The sequence below is a fragment of the Stylophora pistillata genome, chromosome 8 (assembly GCF_964205215.1).
Source record: "Stylophora pistillata chromosome 8, jaStyPist1.2, whole genome shotgun sequence".
NCBI classification, from domain to species: domain Eukaryota; kingdom Metazoa; phylum Cnidaria; class Anthozoa; order Scleractinia; family Pocilloporidae; genus Stylophora; species Stylophora pistillata.
The window spans coordinates 2127745-2140000 of NC_142526.1; the positions used below are offsets into that span (position 1 = coordinate 2127745).

At 38.4% G+C, this 12256-nt stretch overlaps 2 protein-coding genes across 2 annotated transcripts in view; one reads left to right on the top strand and one right to left on the bottom strand.

The window, feature by feature from the left end:
* Nucleotides 1-1310: 1310 nt before the first annotated feature.
* Nucleotides 1311-12256, top strand: part of LOC111325822 (uncharacterized) — an 11706-nt gene continuing 760 nt past the window's right edge. Inside the window, 10 exon segments of the mRNA XM_088730332.1 lie at nt 1311-1669; nt 2228-2490; nt 2800-2914; nt 3047-3369; nt 3865-3927; nt 3929-4031; nt 5735-5764; nt 9456-9767; nt 10105-10427; nt 10898-12256. The exon segment at nt 10898-12256 is cut by the window's right edge and continues 760 nt beyond it. Coding sequence (XP_088586458.1) covers nt 1570-1669; nt 2228-2490; nt 2800-2914; nt 3047-3369; nt 3865-3927; nt 3929-4031; nt 5735-5764; nt 9456-9767; nt 10105-10427; nt 10898-11107 — 1842 coding nt within the window. The 5' untranslated portion in view covers nt 1311-1569 and the 3' untranslated portion in view covers nt 11108-12256.
* The window catches only part of LOC111325844 (histamine H2 receptor-like), a 1500-nt gene continuing 29 nt past the window's right edge, over nt 10786-12256 (bottom strand). Inside the window, exon 1 of the mRNA XM_022929761.2 lies at nt 10786-12256. This exon is cut by the window's right edge and continues 29 nt beyond it. Within this exon, the coding sequence (XP_022785496.2) occupies nt 11323-12256 (934 nt within the window). The 3' untranslated portion in view covers nt 10786-11322.

Here is a 12256-nt window from a genome sequence, read left to right on the forward strand (position 1 = left end):
AAATTTTTGATAGCAGAATCAACAAGACTCATTGGAGAGTCAAGTTGACTAAATATAGAGCGCAACTTACCACATTCTGCATTGAGAGCTTCTGTTGTGGACGACAAGGCATAGGCACGATGTATTATTGTCTTTAATAAAGAGTCTTTACAGCGTTTATCAGTGTGACTTTGTTAATAGGCAGTGTGTTGTTTATCTTTTTTCACGTGATCTGTGCGATGCAGATTATGACGGATACACAGCCCGAAGCCTTCATCAACGCATTGCTGAGCACAAAAAACTCAACAATCGGTAGACATTTCATAGAAACTCACGGTAACAACAACCTCTTGAAAGAAAACCAATTCAAAGTTTTAGGAAAGTGTCAGGGCAAATTCGATTCTTTTGTATTTGAAATGCTCTTAATCAAGAATGTTAATGAAGCCTAATTTAAATATTCAGACGGACTCCATACGTGCGAAACTTTTTGTTTAATATTTTGAATCATCTTTTACTTAAGTTACAGGTTTTAATCAGCTATTGTTTTTTAAGTATTTATAGACTGGAACTCACAAACATATTTTGACTTGATATTGACGTTTAGCTAACGTCGAAACTTCGTCTTTTAGCAATTTTTTAATCTTAAAATGATTTTAAGAAATGTTTTATCGCAGTTTTTTATTGTCAGACTTCAAAAAAGACTTAAAAATGGAAAATCTCACATAACATGTTAATTGTTAACTCGGGTAACACAACGTGCCACGGTCACGCAATTATTCGCTTTCCTTGCATTTCGCATTTCGCGTTCTAAATCTAGCCTCAACTAAAACGCCGCTAGACTCCTGCTCTCGCTAATTTTTATTTTGTCGACTCGACAAATTCGTGATCGTGAAAAGCCTTGCTGTCAACGATATGTCATCATACTAACTTAATAATGCGTCATTAATTAGATACTTCAGTATTTCCAAGAAGTCTGTTATATTGTTAGCCTTTGCTAAAATTGCCCGTCAAAATAAAGAGTTCTTGTTTCACATTAGGAAATCTTCGTTATTCAATCGGAATAATAGGTTGGAAGTTCATTAAGAGATAAGCCGCTATTTAACTTTGGTACGTGACGCTATACCATAAGGTTATATGTTTTGTGAAGTGATAGTGCATTTAGAGAAACAGCCGCAGTTGAGCTTAACATTCTACCTCTCAAGCGATAAAATAACAGAAAATGGTGTTCACGGATCCTAAAATAGAGCTATTTTGAAGGCAATAAAATTGTTTTACTCATTGCTTTCGTCTGATTGGCTAAATAGCTACTGGATATTCCCTGCTGGCATCTTTGTGACCAGAATCGTACATAAACCATAATCTTTGAAGCAGCACCTGTCTTAGCCACGAACAACAGCACGAATATCTCCTTGAAAACATTTTGTTGAAAAAGCCAACTGCAGTGAGCTCAAGTTTTCGAACATTTCGTAAACACATTGTCATATACAGCAATTTTTCACCTTAAGCAGGACAGAGATGGCTGTTGTTAAAATAATGCAAACTGCTGTTTCAAGGCTTAGCTGGTAACTTCTTATCCTAGAAAACAAACGAATGGCAGAAACGTGTAGAACGAAACTCGAAGCTGCCGTTTTAATTTTAAGCTTCTTCTTTCAAAGCGGTATCATTATTCCGATTTCCTCTGAATGTTCTGGTAAGTCAATTTTGCAATTTGTAAGCGATGGATTTGCTTTGTCTAGTTTTAGGAGGCTTCTGTGAAAATTAATGTCAATTATAATATTATTGTTACATCTTCTCGCTGAAAAATACCCATTATTGTCGCTGTGGGCAAAACCCGACGCAGTGATTAAATTTCCAGTGGACTTTTGAACCGACATATAGAGTATAGCATAGTTCTATCTGCCAAGATCGACTATAGAAGGGATGTAGATTAATTGCTTTCTTCTTTGACGAGTAGCTCTTTTCTGGTTTTTACAACTTGATTCAGTGTACATTCAAAATCTAATGGTGAAATCACAGATATAATACCTGCTAAGAAAAGTTCTTTCTTCAGTACAAAGCTGACATGCAGAAGTTTCAAACTCCTGGGATAACGTGGCAGAGAAACCTCTCAGAGCACAATAAGGCAGCAACAAACCGTTATCGAGTGTCTCTCGAGGCAAATTAATTTGTTAAGGATATTACCCTGACATTATCTTATTCTAAACCAAAACTGTGCTTGAACTTGTTTTGTCATTTGCAAACCAAAAAGGTGAAGAATGCCGATCCATTGTTTTCAAAGAACCCATACAGGACAAAGTCATGAGGGGTCACTTGATCAGGCTTGAAGAGGTGCCCCATCAAGGCAGCTGTAATGTGCTGTGTTATATGGAGCCAAGTTGTGTGTCCATAAATGTTGGGCCTTCACAAGCTAAAGGAGGGAACTACATTTGTGAGTTGAACAATGCTTCGGACGAAAGTCCAGGCTCGTCCTACCTTCAGAGTAAAGAAGATTATAGCCATCTCAGTATCGAGGTAAAGTGACTTATTTAGACAATGAACAATTGTTGTTGGTCTAATGAAAGATAAAGTGTAATTATTTCTTGCCCGCTCTTACTTTGTCAAAAAGTCACGAGAAGTTATCGTTCCAGCAAGAATGTGTCCCTGTCATGAGATCGTTCCAGCAAGAATGTGTCCCTGTCATGAGATTGTTCCAGCAAGAATGTGTCCCTGTCATGAGATCGTTCCAGCAAGAATGTGTCCCTGTTATGAGATCACATGATAACCCGGGAAAGTAAACTAGCCATGAATGTTTATGATACGAGGTCATTTTGTCTTCAACAGAATCCCTGTAGTAACATTCCCTGTTTCAACAATGGCACATGTCGAGCTGGATACACTGATAAAGGATTCCGTTGTAAATGTCCTTTAGGACTCACTGGTGCATACTGCGAGAAAGGTAACTATGTACAAAACTGTCAAGTGGAATGAATAACGAATAATAATCATCGGGAGGATGAAAATTTCTGTGTTTTTTTTTGTCTTTGTTTTCATTTTTGTTGTTGTTGTTGTCTCTTTTTTTTTAATATAGCCTGCAGCCTTGACTTTGAAGATGGAATCGGTGGTTGGGAATTGACAGGCAGAGCTTTCATTTACCAGCCAACATTCGGTGACAATCCAGCAGCTCGCGGAAGAGAAAGCGCCAATCTACAAGGGGACTGGTGGATAGGGGGAGCTGAGAAACGGCCCAGTGAGAGCGATCCCGCAAGAGGGCAGCATCCAGATGGAGCTGACGTACCCCACGGAACTCTCACCTCACCTTGTTTTGGTATCGTTAACAATAATATCTCGTTTCTCATTGGAGGGGGATGTAACGTAAATGAAGTTTATGTGGAGCTTATTGTCAACAACCAGGTGAGATTATTCCCTTTGACTATTATTTATCTTTTGATTCTTTTAAAACAACTTACTTGATTGATCAAGGTATCACAGATTTGGCTTTCAAAATTGCGAAACCATTTTGAGCTTTGTGATATCCATAAAGTTCGCTTAGGTTTAAAATGATAAATTTACAGGGAAGAAATATATTTAAAAAGTAAAATCTAAACATTTTCGACACTGATAACAACCAAGTGTCGAAAACGTTTGGTTTTACTTTCCAAATATTTTTTGACTTAGAAATGGCTTATTTTGAACTAACTTAAGGGAGTGTACGCGAGATAACCAATTTGGCGTCTGGCTCTCCATATTTCACATTTTTAGTTTTTGGCTTACCCCCTTCCAAATAGCATTTTTCCCCTAAGATTAAAGCATTGTAAGTAAATTAATGTATGATATAGTCGTGTTAGATATTTCAGCAATCGTCGAGACAAAGGTTTAATAACTGTTTATGTTTGTCGTTACGTTTAGGTCGTCAGAAAGGAGACAGGAAACTGCTGGGAGACAATGTACCGTAAGAGCTGGGAGCTGGGACGTAGAGGAGTTTATTGGTCAATACGCCCAAGTCAGACTTGTAGATGAGAGTTCTGGTAGTTGGGGTCACATCAACTTTGATGACCTTAAAGGAGATATCATTTGTCCTCACTATTAAAAAGAGAAAACTGAAGAGAAAGCGGATTTAAAAACTAACTTATCAGGTCAAGTCACCTTGAAAGTATGGTGAAACAGCTTTTGACGTAGCATAGTATTTTCTTTGTGCTATCGCAGATGAGCACAATCACTGTGTTTTTTTTTTTTTTTTCGAAAATCCGAATATGAAACAGTTTTATGCACGTGACTGAGAAGGCCTTAATCATATAATACAATCGTTAGGTCGGTTTAATGCGATGATGAGGACAGTCGATTGCTTTAGATGCTAGCAATCGCATCATATTTACTTTTCTTTTATTTGCTTTACAAAATCCATATCTGTAAAAACTGCTTAGTAGATTCTGTTCGGGATTAGATATTAAAGTCTTTTTTGAGTAACAGCTTCCAAAACAGGTTCCAGAATAGTGGAATATTGATCTTTTATTTGACTCTTGCAGTGCTCAATCTTTAGTTATTATACAGAAGGACTTTAAAATTTATTAATACATATTATTTAGCTTAACAAACGTTCTCGCGCACAGAGATATCCAATAATTCTCTTTTGATATAAATATCATTTTACGTTGCGGACAAAATAGTTTGGTTTTAACCCTAAAATACCACATTTAATTACAGCCAAACCCAAGGTCGTCTACAGAAAATAAAATGTTTCCAAGGCTTCTTGAACTAAGCAAACACAAATACTTGACTGATTATAAATTACACAAATTCACTTTCGGTTTTAAAGCAAATGAAGTGATGAAGCCTGAGCGCTTCCCTATAAAATCTTACAGTAACTAGTGAATCGTATTGATGTAAGAAGTTAGCTATAGCAGGCTGAAGATTTTTTGCGTAACTGTTGACGTTTTTGTAGAAGTAAGAAGTTTGGAAAGGTTTTTGATAATTCTTCTTTGCTCGAAAAGTCACTTTGAATTGAAAGTGTATATGTTTACACGAATAAAGGCAGTCGTTCACCTCCAATGAAATATAAAGCGCCAAAAAAATATTTTTAAGCTTTGTTTAATCTCTTGGTGCTTGATAAAGGGGAGATGAAATAACGTTACTTTGTTTGGAAAATTTTAATGTAGCCTCGTTAATGCTTATAATAAGTGAATGAAGCACTCGATTCGAAAAGCCATAGTGATGGGCTTGCAAAAGGAAGACAGTTGCAATAAATACGAACAAAACGTTTTTGCTCAAATTTCTTTGGTTTACCAGCACAAGCAGGTTGGGAAAGAAAGATTGCTATCACCCTTTCTGTGACTCGATCTCCCAGGCGAAATGCCAATTATTAGACATCCTTAGAAGTAAACAGCGTACTCGCTTATTCATGTATTTATGTGTGTTTATCTGGGTGTAATCAGGCGCTAATTCAAAGTAAACTTTATTATTTCCTCGAAAATGGTCATAATTGTGGGAATTATGACCATTTAGTATAGTGGTACATGAGCAAAACGAACAATTTTAGAGGTCTGTTGACCATTTTTCCTTGAGCTCAAATTATGTATTTCTTATTTGTGATCTGAATTCCACCGTTTCTTAAAGTAGCTCTATATTTAGATTTATACGTGTGCACACCACCTGAATGCGAATTTTTAAAATAAGTCAAAACAAAAGAAAACCGTTAGACTCGTAAGTGAGAAGAGCTGTTGTTGGGGTCACATCAACTTTGATGACCTTAAAGGAGATATCATTTGTCCTCACGATTTAGACAAGAAAAACAGAAGACAGAGCGGCTTGGGTAAGTAGCTTACCACCTCAAGTCAGGTTTTCCACAAATAGTTACTTTGAAAGTATGGTTAAACAGCTTTTGACCAAGTATAGTACTTGCTTTGTGTTAGCAAAGATACGCACAGTCACTGTGTCAGACTCGTTGATGAAATTTGTTATTGTAGTATGTTATGTAGTATGTAACCGCCTCCCAGTTAGCTCAATGGATAGAGCGCTGGACTGTTGGGCGGGAGGTCGAGGGTTCGAGCCCCGGCCGGACCAACACTCAAGGTCTTAAAACAGACTCGTTGATGAATTTTGTTATTGCAATATGTTATGTAGTATGTAACCGCCTCCCAGTTAGCTCAATGGATGGAGAGCTGGACTGTTGTGCGGGAGGTCTAGGGTTCGAGCCCGGCAGGACCAACACTCAAGCTCTTAAAACAAGATTCGTTGATGAATTTTGCTATTGTAGTATGTTGTGTAGTATGTAACCGCCTTCCAGTTAGCTCAATGGATAGAGCGCTGGACTTTTGTGCGGGAGGTCGAAGGTTCGAGCCCCGGCTGGAACAACACTCAAGGTCTTAAAACAAGTGAGAAGAATGAGCTACCTTTCTACAACGTAAAGAAATGGTTAGATATTCTGGTCTTCTCGGATAGGGACGAATAAATGGAGATCCCGTCTCCTGCAGGGTAAGGGGTAGGAGACGTTAATTTCCCACACAGAGATCACTGTGTGATGGCTGTCCTCCCCTGGGGTGGTTGCTGGGTGGGAGCCGGCCCTGAAAAGCCCCCTTGGTGAGTGGTCAATTAATATAGGTATGTATGTATGTTATAAGAGGTTCTTTCATATTAGAATATAGATTCTCCCTCATTGTTCTTAACCTCGGAACTTCATCAGGTAATTTCTCCAAAGATTTGTAGAACTAGTGGAGGTTCTTACAATTATCGGTTTATTGCGGTTGGAGATCTCCTCTTTGTAAGAAAAATACTTAAGCTTAAAGTTGGAAAATTCTAAAAACTACTTTTGTAAATTTTCAAAGGGATCAGTGCCTAGCACTAGCTAGTTAGATCAAACGAAAAGTGATTATGAAAATGACTGGCGTGGGTAAAACAAGCCTTTAACAAATGTGGTGGAGGAGAACGATAAAGAACAAATGTTTTTTAGTCTACAGAGGGAGAAACGAACTCATGATTTGCAGAATGAAGTAAATCTGATTAGAGCGCCTCTAAAACCTTACATAGAAAACTTTATCCCATCTCATATACCACTTTCATAAATGGCGCCTGCCGGATTAAAATTTTTTTGTTTACATATAAATTTGCCTGGGTGGCCTCGTTCTCCAGTACAAAATTCAAAAGAATACATTATCTCAAGCGAGGCCACTAGGGCAAATTGAAATTTAAACAAAAGAATATTAATCCGGCAGCCATTTATGAAAGTGGTCTATTGTTTGCTTCCTTGTCAGTGTCACACATATATCACTGATATATTAGGAACTATTGGCCATATATTACTTGTACTTCCTAAGTTGCGCAAGCAATATACATATACTTAATTCATTTTCGTAACAGCGGCAACTCTGTAATACTCTTATACCCTTCAATGGAGGAAATACATGATTAAATAATAATTGAAACATTTTTAACAGAATTTCACCTGCTCCACAAGTAGCTTTATTTTGAGGGGTATGGCTGGTTTTGCCTGCCAACTGTATGCAAATGCTTTAAATATTCCATAAAAGAGAGCGACTAGCCAAAAGGGTAAAAAACGTTTTGGTTTTTGTTTTTAGTCATTACTGAAAGCCAAACTCCAAAATAAGGGATTCACTTTTGGCGGGCTCGTCAAGTTATCATTCACCTGGTGGGATCAATCGTTTACAATGATGATAATGACAAAAACATAAAAATTGTCTGCATTATCTGATTATTTGATGATAAATAATGCTATTTCAATATTTTTTGTCTAAAATTTACCTTTAGGCCATGATTAAAGCAGTGAATTTCTGCTTGTCCAGCATTTGAGGCAGGAGAAAGGAATTCGAGTGTACCTCAATGGGGAAAGACTTTTTTTTTCTCCAAGTACGTGATAATTTCTCAGAAATGTAATTTAACTACAGCGGAAATTCAAACATTGATTTATTACGTCAACTAACGATTAAACAAAAAAAAGGGACAAAATATCTTTCTACATGCAGCTGCTCCATGCAAAACAGTACATGTGGAATGTGAATTGCCTTTCATATGGTAAGAACCTCTTTTTCTTATCATGAAATTATATTCGAGCAACAGTGTTTTTTATCATGCACCGGTGAACTTTAAATCCTTATAATTATTGTGTTTTAGCCGAAAATTGAACAGTGGCTGGGCAAGAGAAGAATCAAGAAAAGGGCTTCAAATGCCAATCACTCGGGGTGTTAAAAATTTCTTCGATTCCGTTGATCTGTGCCACAAATTATTTCCCTGAGAAGTGTATAATAAGGTGGAATTGCTCGTATAATCAAGATTTCTATAACTACTCTTGCAAACGAAATGAGAGCATGATTGCATTATTGTTACGATTTTTGCAATTCCCTGGCATTCCCCATAAAAAATGCCATCCTCCATGACAAATGCCATCTTCTCCAGCCATAAATCAACGCTTTCAGGTTGTCAAACGTACACGCTTTGGTAGATCCTCGAGGTAACATGGAAAATTGATCGATGATCTTTTAGACAATATTTTACCAATCCAACTCCTTTCAAGTCCGTGAAATGTACCGTAGATTTAAAACGTTAGAAGCCTTGAAAATCAAATCATAAACCAACTTGAACTTCCATTGGAAAGAGGAGGGAAAGTGCTAGTCAGGAATCAACCAACTTCGAAGCAATGTACGTGAGTAATATCGAAATCGCCAAATGGAAAGCGTCACCAGCTTTCACATGAAGACGGCCATGACAAGATGAAGGACGTCATGTTTACATAAAATTTCACATTTCCCCGACTTCTTTCAAATATGTAAATTTTTTGAGTGAAAGTAAATTCCCAATTTCTTGACGTCCTTGAGGTAATTCGTTTTTCCTTGACATATTACTGATCTGTGGACACCATGGAGTGACTAGAAATTTTCCAAAATGCTGCAAGGGAACGCAATGCAGATTTACGGTTTTATATATCCATGGTTGAAACTGCACGAATTGTATGGAGTCAAACATCTTAGCCAATGGAGGTTTTTTTTAAATTGAAATGTTAATTCTTAAGTGTATTTTAATGCACGAAAATAATCGAATGATCTAAAGTTTGATATCGAGTTGTGCACAAGTAGCCTTTTATCTCAGATTTGTAACACACAAACGGTAAATGGTGTCACTAAACTCAGAAACTAACCATAATTCAAGTGGAAAAGAAGGAGCGAGTGGGGGGGAACCGCATTTTCTTTTAAATCTTCTTTTCTTTTTTGAATCGATTAAAGCTGGCCGGCAATTACTACAAGACTAAACGATCTTACTTTTTTCAGAAAACAGCTCAGCTTTATAATTGGCAGATACAAGTCCTTCGTTAATCCTTTGATTTCAAAGGGTGACTAGCTTCTAATTTCTTTCCGAAGGTATCGCTGCGTTGTTGCTGGACCAAACGTATAAGGAACAGCATGAAGCAGATACATACTGATGCTGAGTTGTAAAGGGTTAAAAGAAAGCATATCTCATCATTTCGTTGAGTATTCTTAAAATATTTTGATCAGGAAAAATGCAGGGAGACATGATTCGTCTCGTAATCTTCGCTTCAATTCTGGACTGCGCATCTGCCAATGGCCAGTGCAGGACAGAGATCAACATTCAAGGTATGAGACTTGAAGGATTCGTGTTTTCAAGGATGTCCGCATCAGCTCCCCATATCTGTGATGTCCGATGCGAACGAGAAATCGCCTGCCAAAGCTTTAACTACAACAGGAAGGAGAAGATCTGCGAATTGAACAACCGCACCAAAGAGGCGAGGTCTGGACGTTTACGCTTAGATCCTGCTTGGTTCTATATTAAGCGTTTGAACGAAAGAGGTTTGTAGTCATTTGGGAGTGGAACTTTGTGTTGAGATTTCTTTTATTCTTTTTTGCACAAGCACCCACGAAAACTGCTGTCTAATTATATCCAAAAAAAGTGAAGAAAGTTTTAACCAGCCTTAACAATCCTACTTTTACCTTTTTAAGTGTTCTTGCAACTTTAACAAGATCTAAAGTTTTCATCGAAGTGTGTTCGTTGAAGTTTTAAGTTATAAAACCAGCAGTTAACAGCATGATTAAAAAATTCGATTTAGTTTGATTTTGGCGTTTTCCTTCTAATTGTTTTCGTTTATTTTCAATTATTGTGATTTTTTTTTCTGTTTATATCGCGCAGCCTGCAACTTTGACTTTGAAGATGGAATCGGCGGATGGGAAACGACAGGCACAGCTTTCATTTACCAGCCAACATTTGGTGACAATCCCATCGCACGCGGTAGAGAAAGCGCCAAGCTGCAAGGGGACTGGTGGGTAGGTGGAGCTGAGAATCGACCCAGGAAAAGTTCTCCTCCAGGAGGGCAGCACCCAGACGGAAGCGACCCACCTCGGGGAACTCTGACTTCTCCTTGTTTCCGTATCGTTGGCAAAGATATCTCGTTTCTCATTGGTGGGGGCTGTAACGTAAGCGTTATTCGGGTGGAGCTAATTGTCAACAACCAGGTGAGTACGATTAGATTATGTAGAATTAGTTCTTTCCACCTCTTTTGGCTTTGTTTTCTTCGTTTTGTTGTTGCTGTTTTCTTAACTATTGGCCTTCGGCCTTCACTGCAAATCCTTTAAGATCAAAGCTTTGTTTGCGTTATTTATAGGTGTGGCCTATATAGACTAAAATTAATTTAAGAAAAAGTGATCTTCTCGTCTCGTGCAAAAACGCATGAAGATACCGTATATCCTTGAATAAACGTCCATATTCTGATAAGCGACTTTCCTTGACTAAGTGCCCATCCCATGGGCCGTAATGTCAAACAACCGCCCCTCTTTTTCCCTCACTCTCTTAAATAGCAAGCATACAAGGAAAACCTATATCTGTTACTACTTTATTTGTAAATTTTTAAGCTTCAGTCTCACAGTAGCTGAGACAAGATTATTTCCCTGCTTTCACCTTTGAAGCTGTTTGTGTTTTTTGCTAGACCGTCAGAAAAGAGACAGGCAACTGTGAGGAGACAATGTACCGCAAGAGCTGGGACGTGGAAGAATATATTGGTCAAATAGCTCGCGTCAGACTATTGGACGAGACGGCTTGTTGTTGGGGCCACATCAACTTTGATGACCTTAAAGGAGATATTATTTGTCCGCGTGATTTAGACAAAGAAAAGTATGAAGAGGTAGAAAGAGCATGAAGGATCATCGGCTCTTAAAACCTAAATGTAGCAAATCATCGGCTCTTAAAACGTTTCTGTAGCAAATCTTTCCCAAATAAACCATGGAGATTCGAATCTATTTAATGACGTCACAATTGATTGCGGGGAGCTCAGGGACCGCGTACCTGTAAGATCAATTGTGACGATGTTCATTTTTCGTCGAGCTCCAGTTGAAAATTATAACAGCGAACCAATCAGGGCTGCCAAAATAAAGAGAATGGCTTTAGCAGTACAGCTTTAAAATGTTTGTTTTGGAAGGTAAACAAAAACGGATTAAGCGCCGAGTTAAGATAGCCAAGCATCAGCAGCACCAGGAAAACTTCGTAAGAAATTGGATTCAAAGCACCCAAGGTGACCACCATGCTGAAATACGCGTATGGCTGCCAGCAGAAGAAAATGGCCAAGACGAACATCGAAGTAGTCTTGGCTGCTTTGATATTCTTCAAATAGATTTTGCGTCCTTCTTTAGTAGTCTGTTTGGTTGACGGTGAGCTAGCGCCGTTGTTACCCTTGGTTCCATGGTTGCGGGCAATGCGATAAATCAGGATATAAAACAAACATGTGACCAGCAATGGGAGTATAAAATTTAAGAGAGAACTGAGCATATGGTAAACCTTAGTGTATGGTATTACACATGCTCCCTTCAAGATCGGCTCTATAGTTCCATCTCGCCACCCAATGGTGGGAAGCAGAGACCATAAAATGCAGTAAATCCAGATTAGCAGGGAGATTGTTACAGCTCTCTTCTTGGTCATGAAATGCGAACGTCGAAACCGAGCGAGAGGATCACGAAGGGTGTTATATCGATCCACGCTGATGGCTAAAAGTGTCAAAATCGAGCTAGATACAGTGATAAGGTACACTGTAAGCCAACTTATGCAGAAAGCTTCTCCGTGTTTCCACAGTCCATGCAATAAAAGCGATTCGATGTCAAATGGCACGACAAGGGTTACTGTGAGAAGGTCCGAGATGGCCAAAGACAACAACAAGAGGTTTGTAGGATTGTCGCGGAGTTTTCTGTCGGCGAGTATGGCGTAACAGACAGAGAGGTTGCCAACGAGAGCAACTAACGAGATAACCAGGTAGCAAGTGACAACAGGATACAAAAAGGTGGGTTCCAAATCAAAT